Raw genomic sequence first — 16,481 nt, forward strand, 5'->3', positions numbered from 1 at the left:
TCACATTCATACCTGTATATGATAGTTTTAAGGTGGCCACATTCATACCTGTATATGATAGTTTTAAGGTGGCCACATTCATACCTGTATATGATAGTTTTAAGGTGGTCACATTCATACCTGTATATGATAGTTTTAAGGTGGTCACATTCATACCTGTATATGATAGTTTTAAGGTGGCCACATTCATACCTGTATATGATAGTTTTAAGGTGGTCATATTCATACCTGTATATGATAGTTTTAAGGTGGTCACATTCATACCTGTATATGATAGTTTTAAGGTGGTCATATTCATACCTGTATATGATATTTTTGTGGTCATATTCATACCTGTATATGATAGTTTTAAGGTGGTCATATTCATACCTGTATATGATATTTTTGTGGTCATATTCATACCTGTATATGATAGTTTTAAGGTGGTCATATTCATACCTGTATATGATAGTTTTAAGGTGGTCATATTCATACCTGTATATGATAGTTTTAAGGATATAAAACTAAATAACTCAGTTTCTTCACTCTAAGATCTAGCATTGCCCTCCTAAATCTTTCTGCCACTCTCTACTTCTTTAAGGTGCGTAAGAAATAGGAGCAGGATGAGACCATATGGCTTTTCAATCCAATAATATCATGGCTGACTTGATCTTTGGTCTCATTTTTCTTGCCTGATTACCATCACCTTGGTCCATAAATCTACCTGTTTCAGCCTTATACATACTTCAGCATCCAGAGCTCTTTCGGACAGAGAATTCCAAAGATGGAGGGTGTGGGTGAATAAATCAGATATTATGTTTCAAATCTATTTCTGGCAAGCTCTGTCTTTGAAGTGAGATTCAAACTAATCAATGAGTAATTTATATTATTTTATATTATCAGGTTGCTAAACATGAATTATTTTACAGTTATTCCACAAATGTATTAATGGCAAGTTACCATGCTTTTAAAGGAAGGTCTCTGAAGATCAATGTTTCTGTCACATACAAACAGGACTTTTCTAATGGTCTCTTGGCAAGAACACTCAACCTTTACCATCATCAAACTTCAAACAAATGATGCCTTTTCCTAGAGTTGCTTATCCAACACCCACCCATACCAAATAAAAGCCAATAGTTTAAATATAAAATTTTCAACCTTTTCCACGTGGCATCTTTTCTGCCTATTTCCATAATCTGCTCCACTCTTGTAGCCATCAGGTGCTTTCAGCCACCTGGTCTCACTTTAGTGAACTCTCATTTTAAATTCCTCCAACATATTCCTTAAAATCAATGTTTTTCACCAACACTTCTAATATCTCCATTTTGATTATGATCAGAAAGCATTTTATTATGGTTTTCCAGATTAAAGGGTTATAGATGACTACACGTTGTTACAATCTTCTTTGTACAATAACATGACCAAAAATGAATGTGCTCCATCGAGTACAATATTTTTTTCAAAGTTTGCCTGTTCCTAGATCTCCGAGATTCTTTCAAAACCTTAATAAATGCATCAGGAGGTTTCTGTGGAAAGGTAAGCCTTCCAGAGTCTCTATTGATAGATTAATATAGAATTATGAAATGGGAGGATTAATACTCCCGGATTTCAAAAATTATTTTTGGGCAACCCAATTGAAGTTTGTCACCACCCTCTTTGACAGAGAAGACAAGTCTTCTTGGGTAAAAATGAAGTTGTATAAGGTTGGTGAGAGGATAGCAGAAAATCTTAAATATAAATGGAATTATAAATTATTATCTCTCCCAAAAGAAGCCCCATTAAAGTATATAATTACAATATGGAATAAAATTAATGGTCAAATTGGGGACAAGGTTGGGAGGGGGGTCTTTCACCTTAAATACCCCTCGGTCAAAATATATTAATTCCATTAACGATTGATAATAAAATCCTGGACACTTGGTCCCAGAGAGGGGTTAAGTGTATTGAGGATTATTATGAGCAGGGAGAATTTAAGACATTTGAGCAAATTAATAATAAATATATCTTTTTTTCTGCTATCTTCAGATAAGATATTATTTAAGGGACAAGTTAGGTCCAGCACAGTGTAGCGAAGCAGAGACTCTAGTTCAAAACAGGAGCATAAAAAAATGTATTTCTAAAATGTATCCTTACTTTGGACAGGAACCCCTAAACAAGGGCTTGATAAATCAAGACAAAGGTGGGAATCAGATTTGGGTATAGAAATTGATCCATTTTGCTGGTCCAACTTCTGTCAGGACATGATTAACATGATTAATGTAAGGTATCAGCTGGTGCAATATAACTTCTTGCATCAGCTATAACTTATCCACAAAAATTACATAAATTCAAATCAGAAATATCAGACCAATGTTTTGATGTGGTCAAGAAATAGGTAATTTCTTGCATTCAACCTGGTCATTCACTAAAGTGAATGGGAAGATTTGGGTAATTTCCTGGGGAAAAAATTACTGGAATTCGTTACTCTCAGGCACCTGAATTATTTTTATTTGTGAATTTAGAAGATGTAAGACCTAAAATGAGGCTGTCGAAATATCAATTAAAATTTGTTAAACTCGTTTTAACAATGGCCAGGAAATGCATAGCAATAACTTGGAAAGATAGAAATGCATTATTGTGTTCCCCTGGAGAAGATCACCTATAACCTCAACAGGGATGATATAGTATCAAGAATATGGAATTCATACCGAAGGTATATCAGGGTAAATATTTAACGTTCCCTCCTCCTGTCTCGTCCCCCACTGCTGGCAGTGTCAAGGACCCAAGATAAGTCAGGCTATTTGTCCCTTGATAGGAGTAGGGTTTATCTGAGGTGAAACCAATCTTTTCTTTCTCTTATTCTTTTTCTTTTCTTACTTTTTATACTTGTTTCTGGGGGGGGGGGGGTTCCTCTTATTTTGTTCTTTTTTCTCTCTATTATCTCTCTATTCTTGTTTTCTCCCATTTGGTTCAACATGGACATTGAATGTGCATTTTTGTAGTATTATTGCGATTTTTCTTTATAATAATTGAATCTCATATTGACTTCTTTTTTCTCACTTTCTTTAATATCAGGATGCAGATCGATATTTGTATCGTTCTGTTAATATTATTGATATTGATGTTTTTCTTTTTGATTATTCTTCATTTTGACCGAATGTTGATTGAAAATTTTCAAAATATTTTAAAAAGCAATACCCACCACCCCTCGACCGAGTGCAAGTATGGCGGTAACTTTAAAAAGAAGCATGGTACAATAATGGTTCATTACTCTGCACCACAAAAGCCCTGCACCCATTACTGGCAAACACCTTGATATCGATTCTCCAGCGTCGTCTCTGGCTCATGTCCTGGAGTGTAGCTTGAGTTCATTGTTGGGTAAAAAGAGACCAAGCTGCTCCACATGTTGGGCTTTATACCCCACTGCTGGTCAGTGGGGCCAGCCCAGGTGATTAACAGGTGATTATGTGATCTTTTAAAAAGGCCATTCATTACAAGGTGAGTGCTAAGCATGGGTGTTCTTGACCTTGATTGACAGATATGGTGGCTTCTGGTCAGGTTCCTGCTGGAGAGGACTCATGACCCTCTTCACTACACCAACTGAGAGATCTATATGGACATCTTCAACACATCACTGCAGCAGTCCATTGTCCCCTCAGGTTTCAAGGCAGCCACCAGAGGGCAACAGTAACGGCCTCAATGACTATCACCTAGTGGCACTAACCTCCATCATTATTCTTTAAAAGTTAGACATATGGCATAGTAACAAGCCCTTTTGGCCCACAAGCCCATGCTGACCAATTAAACCCAACTGACCTAAACCCCACCTACATTTTTAAAGGGTGGGAAGAAACCAGAGACCCCAGGGAAAACCCTTGCAGACACAGGGAGAAAGTATCAACTCCTTACAGGCAACGTGGGATTCGAACCCCAGTCCTGATCCCTGGTACTGTAACAGTGCTGCACTAAATGCCACCCATTATGAAATGCTTTGAGTGTCTGGTGATGGAACATATCTAAGTGCATCTCCCAGAGACACTGGACCCATTTCAATTCTTCTACAGGTGGAACTGTTCCACTGACAATGCCATAGCCTTGTTCTTCTATTCTTCCCTTTTTTTTTTGGAAAATTTTATTTATTAAATCATGATGAATATGCTAAAAATGCAATTAATGAATAAAACTTAAAAAAGGCACAAAATATTTAAAAAATATTAAAAAAAACCAAATCCCCTACAATCCCCCACCCCCCTTTAATCTACCCCCAAAAAGAAAAAAAAAAGAAAGAAAGAGGAGATCACATAACATAAAATTCATCAATTAATTACCATGGTTTGGAGCAATACCCTAATGTGCGGAAAGGGGATTTAATAATTCAACCCCATATAATCCAAATACGGGCTCAAAGTTTACAGTAAAAGAAATAATTATCATGTAAATTATATGTTATCTTTTCCAATGGAATACAAGACCTCAACTCCAGATGCCATCTCTGAATACTCAAATCAATCTCATTTTTCCAAGTAATTGGCAAACATTTTCTAACCACAGCTAAAGCCAATCTCAAAAAAGCAATTTGAAATTTATTTAATTTCAATTCTAAAATAATCCTCTTAATATTACGCAACATAAACACCACAGGATGTAAAAAAAATGTCACTTTCAAAATAATTTCTGAAAATTCCTTGTTTATTCCAAAAAGGTTTCACCGTCTCACATGACCAAGTAGAATATAGAAATTAACCTACCTCCTTATGACATCTAAAACATAAATCCGAAGAAATAAAATTATATTTCATTAATTTTCTGGAGTTAAATAAAATTATAATGAACCAATTGATACCTTACATTTACAATTTTTGTCATATCTTACATAAATTCATCCAATCATCCTGAGAAATACATATACCTAAATCTTTCTCCTATTTCAATCTAGATTTATGAATATCTGGCTAATGCATTTTATTCTGTAATAAAGCGTACATCTCAGATATAAATCCTTTCTGACCACCCTCAATAAGTAAAATTTCAAACTTAGATTGTCTAGGTAACCATAAAGTATGTCCAAAATTATCCAACAATAAGGTTTTAATTTGATAGTAAGAAAAAAAGTATTTGAAGATATATCATATTTCTCTTTCATTCTTTGAAAAGAAATAAAATATCCTGCTTCATAACAAACTTGATCCCATAACTTCAAAAGTTGATTGTTAAATGTAAAGGTGTAAAGGAGAAAAGCTTATTTTGATACAAATACATCTCTCAGTGACATGTTGGTCTACCTCCATCTTAGGCTCTCCCTGACACAATTCAGAGAGCAGGCGTGCTTAAATTGGTGCTCAGTACCTTTTTACATTTATTTTTTCAAGGCCAGGGAGAGCAAGACCTCATCTATCAGACTAAGGAGTTGTAATGGAGCTCAAGCCCATTTCACCAACCAGTAATGGCTAAAGGTAAAAATACTCCTTGTGCTTGGGTGTTCACCCTTTCTCGTTTTTGAAAATATACTGAAAATCCTCTCTGAATTCCACCTTTCTTGAGCAGCAAAACATCCAAACCATTAGTTGTATCCATATGTGCTGAATGTTTGCACTATTCAGGCATTGTGTGAAATACAAGCTTCCGCCTCATTAGACCCAGAGAGAAACAACAGACATCAGTGTTTTCCAAAATCCAAAGAAGGAACCCTTTTTATTTACAATTAGAGAACTATTTATAGTACTTATAGCCCTTGTCCCAAGGGAACTCCTGTGAGCCCTCTCACATACATTGACTTGACTAGTTGATTGGTGACTCAAGTTCCAAGAACCAATAACATCCACTCCAGGCGATGCTGGCTGGGGTGGCTTTCTTTAGGGCGTCCTAGCATCTCCCCCTTTGAGCTGGTTACTCAAATGAGTGGAATCTGGGATCCACTTGGAAGGGCTTCACTGGTCTCTGAACTCAAAACTTCCTTCCAGTGATGTAGAGGGTATAGGCTCATTTCCGTGTGATGGGTGTTCAATGGTTTCTGAAGTTCAAATGTGTCCAACAGGGCATCTAGGCTGAATTGTGCAGTTGTTGTTTCAGTGAGGTTGCATTCAGTTGGTTGCAACTGGTCCAACTTGTACATGGTTGAGAACATCTCCAATTTTTCTTAGAATTCTCCCCATCTGTATTTCCGCCCCAACACACGTGGACCATCATGAATCGTGCTTTATTTGGATTCATGCCAACAACTGTACTGTTGTTCCATAACATAATCTCTCGGTCCAGATTCTGGTCTTTGTGGAAATATAACGTCACGTGGTACTCGTACTTTCCTACCAAAGAGGTTTTCAGCAGGCGAAGTGCCACCTGGAGTTCGTGGGTTGGGAGAGATCCTGTAATTTAACATGAATGTCTGCAGGATCTCTTCCATTGGACCCTCCCCTTGGCCTTGTTCAGAGCTCATTTGAATGTATCCACAAAACATTCTGCTTGACCATTGGACTGAGGATGATATGGACACGAGCGAACATGCATGACGCAATATTGCTTGCTAAAAACATCAAAGCCAGCTTCAGGGAGAACCAAAATGTTCAAATATGGACTTGAGTTCCATGATTGTAGCTGATGTAGTTGGTCAGGCTACTTTGTTGATCTCAGGCCATTTGGAGTACGAGTCCACTATGATTAGGACCATTAATTGGTCCTGCATAGTCAATATGAAGGCAATTCCACTTGGTTGAGGCCAGGAATGTAGATTCGCAGCAATACTCTACCAATTAATTAGATCTGCAATCTAACTTTGTTTTATCATTTTGATTCTGTATTCCTTAATAATCTTGCCAAACAAAGATATTGATCAAAGCCACCATTGACTCACAAGATTTTCATTTTAAAATAAGGACATATTTGTCTGACTCATCAACTGCCACCAAGAAGCCAATTTTTAATTTGAATGCTCTAGGACAGTGGTTCTCAACCTTTATCTTTCCATTCACGTCCCACTTTAAGGAATCCCTATGTCATCGGTGCTCTGTGATTATTAAGGGATTGGTTAAGGTGGGATGTTGGTGGAAAGGGAAGGTTGAGAATCACTGCTCTAGACCCAATTGTTACTGAAATATTTGGCTTGAGAAACATTGTCATTGGCCCATTTCCTTGGAGTTCTGAAACCATGCACATGACGAGTCAATGAGGGATGTTTAAAACAGTGGGTTTCAAACTTTTTCTTTCCACCCACATCCCAATTTCTTGCAAAGCTTGTTTTGTTTTATTATTTCTACCTCAGTTTAAGAAGCTGACAGATCTGAGACGTGCCTTCACATTGTCAGGTTATTTTCATCCCCTCCTTTTTCACTTCCCTAGCCAGTACCTACAATTTTTCCTTGTTGGATATTCTTAATCTGCAGTTAGTTGTGTTCTTGCAATCTACTCTTCAACTGTTATTGGTGACTTTTCACTGGTAAATCCTGCTTTTTTTTGAAACAGCATAAAATAAAAGCATTTTTTAAAAATTCATTCCCATCTCTGTTTGTAAACTTAGTTTTAATAAAGTATTTGGAGTTGTTTTTTTCTGTTTAAGATAGGATGGAAGGGCATCATTGTTCTCTGTCTGAGGAAGAATTAATTCCCTGACTTCACTCCTGAAAACTGTCTTTAAAAGTTGGATTATGTCTGCTAATCTCTACCTTTGGACTAGAACTTCTTGATCTTTTCCCTTCAGTATCAAGAAACCTTTAATTGGAAGTGAGAATAAATAGTTTTATTTTAAGTAGTAGTGTTTCTAAACTGGACCAAAGAAGCTAGAAAATTTGTGTAGAACTGTTTTCAAGTTGGCAGCAGTGAAACTGCAATATTTACTGTTCCTTTTGATAATTTGGATGCAGCTTTTCTCCTTGTTTAATGCCTAATCATCAAGCCAGCTTGTAAACAGAATAAACAATATGCATTATTTAGTGTCATGTGGATTCTCACTGAGACTGTGTGTGTGTGAGAGAGAGAGAGAGAGAGAGAGAGAGAGAGTGTATGTGACTGTGTGTGTGTGTGTGAGAGAGAGAGAGAGAGAGAGAGAGAGAGAGAGAGAGAGAGAATGTGTGAATGCATGTGTGCACTGGTTGCAAAACATGTGTGCATGTGCACACACACACCCACAGCCATGGTCGTGGTCCATTTCTATGCGCTCTTGCTCCTCCTAAAACTTGACTACACCCTTGAATGTCTTGCAAACATTTATTCAATCATTTTTAACCCAGGTGACCTCAACTGTTTAAAAATATGACATAGAACAGTATGGCACAGGAGCAAGCCTTTTGTCCATCATGCCTGGGCCTACCTTTTTTTTAAACTTTATTTAAGATTTTATAACATGAATAACATATAGGATTACATTAAAAAAATTAAGAATAAAATGACAATACAATATCAATAATCTAAATAAACTATACCCTCCCCAATAATTATTACACATTAATAACCCAACTCAAATTAGTCCAACCCCCCTTTCCCCCCCAAAATAAAGAGTGAAGAATTAATAAAGTTAATAATATATGTGAGAAAAAAAACCACTTACAAAAAAAAACAAAAACATAACCGATTAAAATACTAACAAAAAAAAAGTATTTGATACTAAGATATCAGACTTAAAAAACATTTAAATCAAACTTAAATGCATATATTTAACAAACGGAGTTAAGATGAAACATATATTTAACTCAAACTTAATATAAAAAATTAGTAAAGTTAGTAACATTATCTATCAAAAATTCTTAAACAATAATCAATTCTTAAAAAGAAATTGTAGCATGAAAAAAAAAGATGAAAAAAAAACTTTCTCTATAGAGATAAACCTTCACCAAATATCAACTAACTTCACATCTATCATCATATTAGTCACATAAACCACCATCTTAAAACAAAATTCAAACCTCATTAAGCATTGTACAATTCAATTTTAGTACTCTTCCACCATTTTTCCCTTTTACTCTTGAATAGTTATCCAATAAAAGCTCCAATGCCACATTTAAATATCCCCAATCATTATGTTAAAATTCAGATATCCAAATAATAAAAACACATCTACAACGAAATCTATATCTTCAACAAATGGAGCATAAACCACAAACAAAATTCAAGCCTCATTAAGAATTGTAAAATTCAATTTATAACTTTCACCATTATTCCCTTCGTTCTATAACTAAAATAGCAAAATAATATACACCAGAATTACCACTCCTTTCACCTTAAAGTTAAAGACAAAATATATTAAAAAAACTTATCTATGCCATTCACATTTAAATTTCAGATATTCCTTATCTACTGAATAAACTTTACAAAAAAAACCACATCAATTTTTAGTTTTTTAAACAATCAAATACTTTCTTATGCTTTCTTTTATATTTAAACAAAAAAAACCCCTTCACTCTTTAATCTAATAATACAAAAAAAAAGGAAAATAAAAACAGGTAGGAGGTTAAAAATACCCCCTCCCGTCTAAACCGCGCAATGCGGTAACTCCCAAAAAAAAATGGGTGTGAGATAACTCACACGTAGCAGATGACTTTCAGGAAATAGTGCCTATCCAGTTCTCTCCCCCAACTCTCACTTCATCTTAAACTAACATCATCATTATTTAATATCCCTTTTTAAAAAAAAAATTAGAAAAAAAAAGGACAACTCTTCTTTTAATCAGCTCCAACTGCCGAGTCACCATTACAACCATTCCTTCTTGGAGCACGGCTCTTTTCTTCCATCTCTTGTCTCCTTAGAGATCGCGGCGGACTATGTCTCTGTTGAAACTGAGTAATTGGCAGCTCTTGAGCAAATGCTATAGCTTCCTTTGGAGAATCAAAGAACTTTGGTTGGCAACCATCTTGAAAAATCTTCAAAACAGCTGGATATCTAAAGGTTGCCTTATAACCTTTCTTCCACAACAACTCTTTAGCAGGATTGAATTCCCGTCGTTGGAACATAACTTCTTGACTCAAATCCGGATAGAAGAAAACTCGATTATTTTGAATCATCAAGGGTGATTTTTTCTGTTGTGCATTTCTAATAGCCACTCGTAAAATTATTTCTCTGTCGTAATAATTCAAGCAACGAACCAAAACAGGTCTTGGACTTTGACCTGAAATAGGTCTTCTACGCAAGGCTCTGTGAGCACGTTCCAGTATTATACCTTCCGGGAAATGTTCTTGACCCAAAACCTGCGGAATCCATTCAGTAAAAAATTTTCTTGGGTCTGATCCCTCCATACCTTCCGGCAAACCAATAATCTTTATATTGTTCCGTCTGGATTGGTTTTCCAAATAATCAATCTTTTTCACCAAATTTTTATTTTGAGTTTGTAAGTCTTCGACCATTTTGGTCACATCAAAAACTTGATCCCGTATTTCGTCTATATCTTCTTTACACGAATTAAATTTATCTCTCACTTCAAGCTTAAAAGCTCCAAACTCAGCCATCTGTTGAGAATGTATTTTCACCAAAGTATTAAACCTAGTACCAAGTTCAGTCATAATCTTGGATAATCCCTGCATTGTATAAGATAATTTAGATTCAAGATTCACAAAAATCTTTTCAATTGGAAGAGATTTTGGCTCAACAGATTCCTGCTTCTTCTCCAAAGGATCTTCTATTCCTTCCCTCATTCTGGTTGCCTTCCTTGTAGTATGACTGCGTGTGCAAACCCCAGCCACAGCCTCTCCAGCAATACTGGTGGACGCTGGCCAGGGTTTTCCCCAGTCCATAATGTATTAAATTCTCCCAGTACATCATGTTGTATAGGTTCTTTTATCTCAAGAGATGCAGTTTGCAGCGCCACCTCTACAGCTGACAAATGCCTTTGAGTAACTCTTTGTTCTAAAGGCTGTTTGGCGCCCTCTTTAGGGGGCTCTGCCGATGTAACATAGAGCTCTACATCCGAACACTGTACCTCTCTCCTGGGATCCATTTCACGCTGAGTCCCGGTGTCTTTCCTGTAGGTAGGCTCCAAAACTTGAACTTTTGGAAAATGTAGTTTTTTGATGATCTGTTGTCATTTTTTTTTGCTCTTTTCCACCAATTGTATCATCATAAGTTAAATTAACAGCACTGAAATTATCTAAACTTTTAAAGAATTTTAACAGGCATATCTAGACAAAACAATAAGATAGAGTCAGGAGAGGACTGAAAGGCACGTCTGATCCTTACGCCATCTTGCCATGCCCCCTTGCCTGGGCCTACCTTGATGCTAAATAAAACTAATCCAAATTAACATCTCTTATGCTATGACTATTTTCTTTCTAAACCATGACTAGCAAAGCTTAGGAAGAAAATGAAGATAATATAAAATATACTTTTTTTTCCAATTAAAATGTATGAAGTAAGAAACTGCATCAAAATATCTTCATTCACTATTTTCAGACACTTAAATATTGAAAATGTAAATATATAAGTAAATAGCCAGTTGTAACTTCAATAAAGCACATGTCAATATCTACTTACTCTGGAGTTAACTGAATTACTCTCTTCACAAAACTTTGAGCATCTTCTGTTATACAATCATACTCATTCCAGGAGAAGGATCCTTTTCTCACATTTAACAGTATGATTCGATCATTTTCACCAGAAAAAGGACAACGACCTGTCAAACTTTAATGAATCAAAATATTTATAATCAGACAATGAATGCAATTAAAATAATACACATTGAAAACAAACCCATGCAGCATTTTAAGTGTAAAACACGAAAGTCTGCAGACACCGTGGTTGATGTAAAAACATAATGCTGGAGAAATTCAGCAGGCCAAATAGGATACTTTATATGGCAAATATAAAGATACACAACCAACAATCAGCTTGAGCCCTTCATTCATATTTTTGAAACTCTTCCTGCAATATAGGCAAATAGAGAATTTGTCTTCTTAACTGTTTACTGAGCCTGCATATTAACTTCCAATGAACAGTTCAACACAGGAGTAAAAGTAAAAGCACGATGCTGGAGAAACTCACCAGGTCAAGCAGTGTGCTTTATATAGTAAAGATTAAAAATACAGAACCGACATTTTGGGCTTAAGCCCTTCCTCAAGGTATGGGAAAATGTCGCCGGGTGTCCAAACAAAAGAGAAGGGGGGAGGTGTGGTCACAAAGGTAGGAGATAGGTGGAGAAGGGAGGGAGGGGATAGCAGTGATCAAGAGGAGGTAGGATGGCTAGGTGAAGGGAGGGGGAAAGGGAGAGAGGAGAATTGGAAAGGGGAAGGGAGGGGGTGGGGGCAAAGAGGAGAGCAGGTTAGCAGAAACCAGAAAAGTCGATGTTAATGCCATCTGGCTGGAAAGTGGCCAGATAGAAAATCAGATGTTGTTCCTCCAATTTGCAGGTGGTCTTTGTGGGATAGTAATAAGGGCATTGACAGACATGTGAGTATGGGAGTGTGACACAGAACTGAAATGGTTGGAGGTCTCTGTCACTGGTGCAGGTGGAGCAAAGGTGCTCAGTGAAGCAATCTTCCAATCTGTGCCCAGTCTATCTACTGATTTACTGTGAGAAGGCCATAAAGGGAGCTCCGATTGCATTAAATCAATCCTGTGGATACACGTGAAGTGTTGCCTCACTTGAAGTCCTTTTTGGGGCCCCAGACCATGGTGAGGGAGGAGGTGTGGCTCAATAAACCATAATATGAATTGCATTATAAGTTCAAAAATTGTATATATAAAATAATTACATGTGGTATATTCTTCTTCTTCTTCTTCTTTGGCTTGGCTTCGCGGACAAAGATTTATGGAGGGGGTAAAAGACCACGTCAGCTGCAGGCTCGTTTGTGGCTGTCAAGTCCGATGCGGGACAGGCAGGCACGGTTGCAGCGGCTGCAGGGGAAAAATGGTTGGTTGGGGTTGGGTGTTGGGTTTTTCCTCCTTTGCCTTTTGTCAGTGAGGTGGGCTCTGCGGTCTTCTTCAAAGAAGGTTGCTGCCCGCCAAACTGTGAGGCGCCAAGATGCACGGTTTGAGGTGAGATCAGCCCACTGGCGGTAGTCAATGTGGCAGGCACCAAAAGATTTCTTTAGGCAGTCCTTGTACCTTTTCTTTTTTGCACCTCTGTCACGGTGGCCAGTGGAGAGCTCGCCATATAACACGATCTTGGGAAGGCGATGGTCCTCCATTCTGGAGACGTGACCCACCCAGCGCAGCTGGATCTTCAGCAGCGTGGACTCGATGCTGTCGACCTCTGCCATCTCGAGTACTTCGACGTTAGGGATGAAAGCGCTCCAATGGATGTTGAGGATGGAGCGGAGACAACGCTGGTGGAAGCGTTCTAGGAGCCGTAGGTGATGCCGGTAGAGGACCCATGATTCGGAGCCGAACAGGAGTGTGGGTATGACAACGGCTCTGTATACGCTTATCTTTGTGAGGTTTTTCAGTTGGTTGTTTTTCCAGACTCTTTTGTGTAGTCTTCCAAAGGCGCTATTTGCCTTGGCGAGTCTGTTGTCTATCTCATTGTTGATCCTTGCATCTGATGATATGGTGCAGCCGAGATAGGTAAACTGGTTGACCGTTTTGAGTTTTGTGTGCCCGATGGAGATGTGGGGGGGCTGGTAGTCATGGTGGGGAGCTGGCTGATGGAGGACCTCAGTTTTCTTCAGGCTGACTTCCAGGCCAAACACTTTGGCAGTTTCTGCAATGCAGGACGTCAAGCGCTGAAGAGCTGGCTCTGAATGGGCAACTAAAGCGGCATCGTCTGCAAAGAGTAGTTCACAGACAAGTTTCTCTTGTGTCTTGGTGTGAGCTTGCAGGCGCCTCAGATTGAAGTATATGCAAAAAGAAAAAAAGACCCTTAACCTAACCCCTCCCCCCCTCCCCCTACCAAAACCCTTGTGGAAGAAAAAATAGAAGAAAGAAAAGAATTGCACAAAGAGAATAAAGAAAAGAAACAGAGACTATCAAGACGATAAACATTTGCAACGTAAATTCTGATTGGAGGTTACCAAGAAGTGGGGCCTTTAGAGAGCTTTAAATGTACATACCCATCTGTTCTTGGGATACTTTGTTTGTTGTGTCTGGGGGCAGAGGGGGCCAGGTCAGATGAGTGGGAAATGGAGGAGATGCGGGTGAGGCTGAGTTGATGGTGGTGGAAGGTAGCTATGTTTGTGGAAGAAGGCAGACATTTCCGAAGATCTGGACTGGAAGACCACATCTTAGGACAGATGCAGCGGAGATGGAGAAATTGAGAGAAGGGGATTGAATTCTTGCAAGGGACAGGGTGAGGAAGTGTAGTCAAGGTGGTTGTGGGAGTTAGTGGGTTTGTAATAAATGTCGATGGAAAGATTGTCTCCTGAGATGGAGACAGAGAGATCCAGGAAGAGGAAAGTGTTGGCGGAGATTATCTAGGTGAGTTTGAGATCAGGGTGGAAAATGGGCATGAGGTGAATGAAGTTGACAAGCTCATCACAGGTGCATGAGGCAGCCTGAATGTAGTCATCAATATACCAGAGGAAGAGTTGAGGGGTCTTGTCTGTCTAGGCTCCACAAAGCCCATAAACAGGCAGGTGTAGCTGGTACCCATGCGGGTACCCATGGCTACTCCTTTAATTTGGAGGAAGTGAGACAAGTTAAAGGAATTGTTGTTTAAAGTGAGGACAAGTTTTACCAGGCGGAGGAGGGTGGAAATAGTAGGCGACTGGTCGGATCTCTGGTTTAGAAAGAAGCAAAGTACTTTAAGACTGTCTGTATGGGGGAATGGAGGTACAAAGGGATTGGACATCCATTGTGAAGATGAGGCAGTCCAGTTCAGGGAATCTGAAGTCATTGAAGAGATGGAGGACATGTGAGGTATCATGGAAGTAGATGGGGAGGAATTGGACAAGGGGAGAAAGGATAGAGACAAGGTAAGATAAAACTAGTTTAGTGGGACAAGAACAAGCAGAAACAATGGGTCTAACTGGATGGTTGGGTTTGTGTATCTTGGGTAGAAACGAGCAGTGCAGAGATGGGAGGCAATGAGGTTGGTGGCCGTGGGAGGGAGGTGACCAAAGGAGATGAGGTTGGAGATGGTGTTGGAGACAGCGGCTTGATGTGCCATTGTGGAGTCCTGTGGAGGGGTAGATAGGAGGAGGTGTCTGAGACCTGTTTTCTGGCTTCAGTGTGCCAGTCAAAAGAGCACCATCCTATCTGCGGGTTTGATGGTGAGGTTGGGATTGTTGCAGAGAGAGTGGAGGGCAGAGCATTCAGAGGAAGTAAGATTAAAATATGGGAAAAGGGAGTGGTGAAGTCGAGACAGTGGCAGATGGAAATAAAAAGGTCCAGAGCGGGCAGCTTGTCCAGGAGGAGGAAGGAGGCTTAAAACGGGAGAAGGGATGGTGGAGAGTCACAGTCATGGATGTAAGCCTGGACGTGGAGGTGGCTGTGAGCCAGTGAGGTAGAAACTCCCTTCTGAAATCAAACTACCAGTTCCAAATATTTAAAAAAATTAGAAATGTAGAGACCTCATGTTACTCACCACAAAAATGCGATCACCCCAATTGACCTGTTCAGAAGAAAAGCAGACAAATAAAATGAGAGCAGTGTTCCCAGATCCCTCTAAATCTTTTCTATGAACTTGTCAAAGTATTTTCTAAACATTCCAATTGTACCCACTTCTACCACATCCTCTGACAGCATGTGTGAAAAAAATTGTCCCTCAATTCCACTTTACATCTTTCCCAACACTACCCTGGAAAAGGAATGTGAACTATGCCCCTCAAACTTATTTTAAGCACAAAACACGGTAACAAGCCCTACTGGACCGTGAACCCATGCTGCCCAATTTTACACCCAATTAACCCACAATCCCTGGTACATTTTGAATGGTGGGAAAAAAATCAAGAGCACACGAAGAAAACCCACACAGACACGGGGAGAATGTACAAACTCCTTACAGACAATGTGGGATTCGAACCCTCGTCCCGATCGCTGGCACTGTAATGGTGTGGCGCTAACCACTACGCCAACCATACCACCCATAAATATGCCACTCTAAGGTCACGACTCAGCCTCCTTCATTCCAGGGAAATAGTCCCAGCCTACCTAATCTCTGCTTAAAACCCAAGCCCTCAAGTCTTAGCGACATACCTTTTGTGCACCCTAATTGCATATGGCGACCTGAACTCCATATAATAGTCAAACTAACATGATGTTTCTTCTCTTATTACTTGACACCTCAACTGATGAACACAAGTGTGCCAAATGCCCACTTCACTAACCTGTCTAACAGCATGTCACCACTTTCAGGGCACTAAGTACCTATAGTCCTAAGTCCCTCTGTTCTGCAACACTCTCCCAGGGCTTGTCATTAAACTATGCAAGTTCTGACCTGGTTGAACTTCCCAGATTGAATCTCTTCACACTCATCTAAGTTAAATTCCGTCTGCCATTCCTTGACTTGTTTTTGATCCTATTTTAACCTTAGACAACCTTCTTTACTCTCCACCACACCATCAGTTCTGGTGTCATCCACAAACCTACTAATCATACCACTTACATTCTCATCCAAATTGTTAATGTATACAACAGATCCTTACAGCACACCATCAGTAGCAAGAGGTCTAGGT

The 16,481-nt window shown here is 38.9% G+C and overlaps 1 protein-coding gene across 12 annotated transcripts in view; it reads right to left on the minus strand.

Moving 5' to 3' along the window:
- The window catches only part of LOC138751919 (obscurin-like), a 755,203-nt gene that overhangs the window by 57,406 nt on the left and 681,316 nt on the right, over nt 1-16,481 (minus strand). For all 12 annotated transcript variants that reach the window (XM_069914884.1, XM_069914878.1, XM_069914879.1 and 9 more), the window contains 2 exons: nt 15,392-15,418; nt 11,407-11,553 (listed from right to left, as the gene is read on the minus strand). In XM_069914884.1, coding sequence (XP_069770985.1) covers nt 11,407-11,553; nt 15,392-15,418 — 174 coding nt within the window. The remainder of the gene's footprint in view (nt 1-11,406; nt 11,554-15,391; nt 15,419-16,481) is intronic.

Source organism: Narcine bancroftii, chromosome 1, assembly GCF_036971445.1.
Source record: "Narcine bancroftii isolate sNarBan1 chromosome 1, sNarBan1.hap1, whole genome shotgun sequence".
NCBI classification, from domain to species: Eukaryota; Metazoa; Chordata; class Chondrichthyes; order Torpediniformes; family Narcinidae; genus Narcine; species Narcine bancroftii.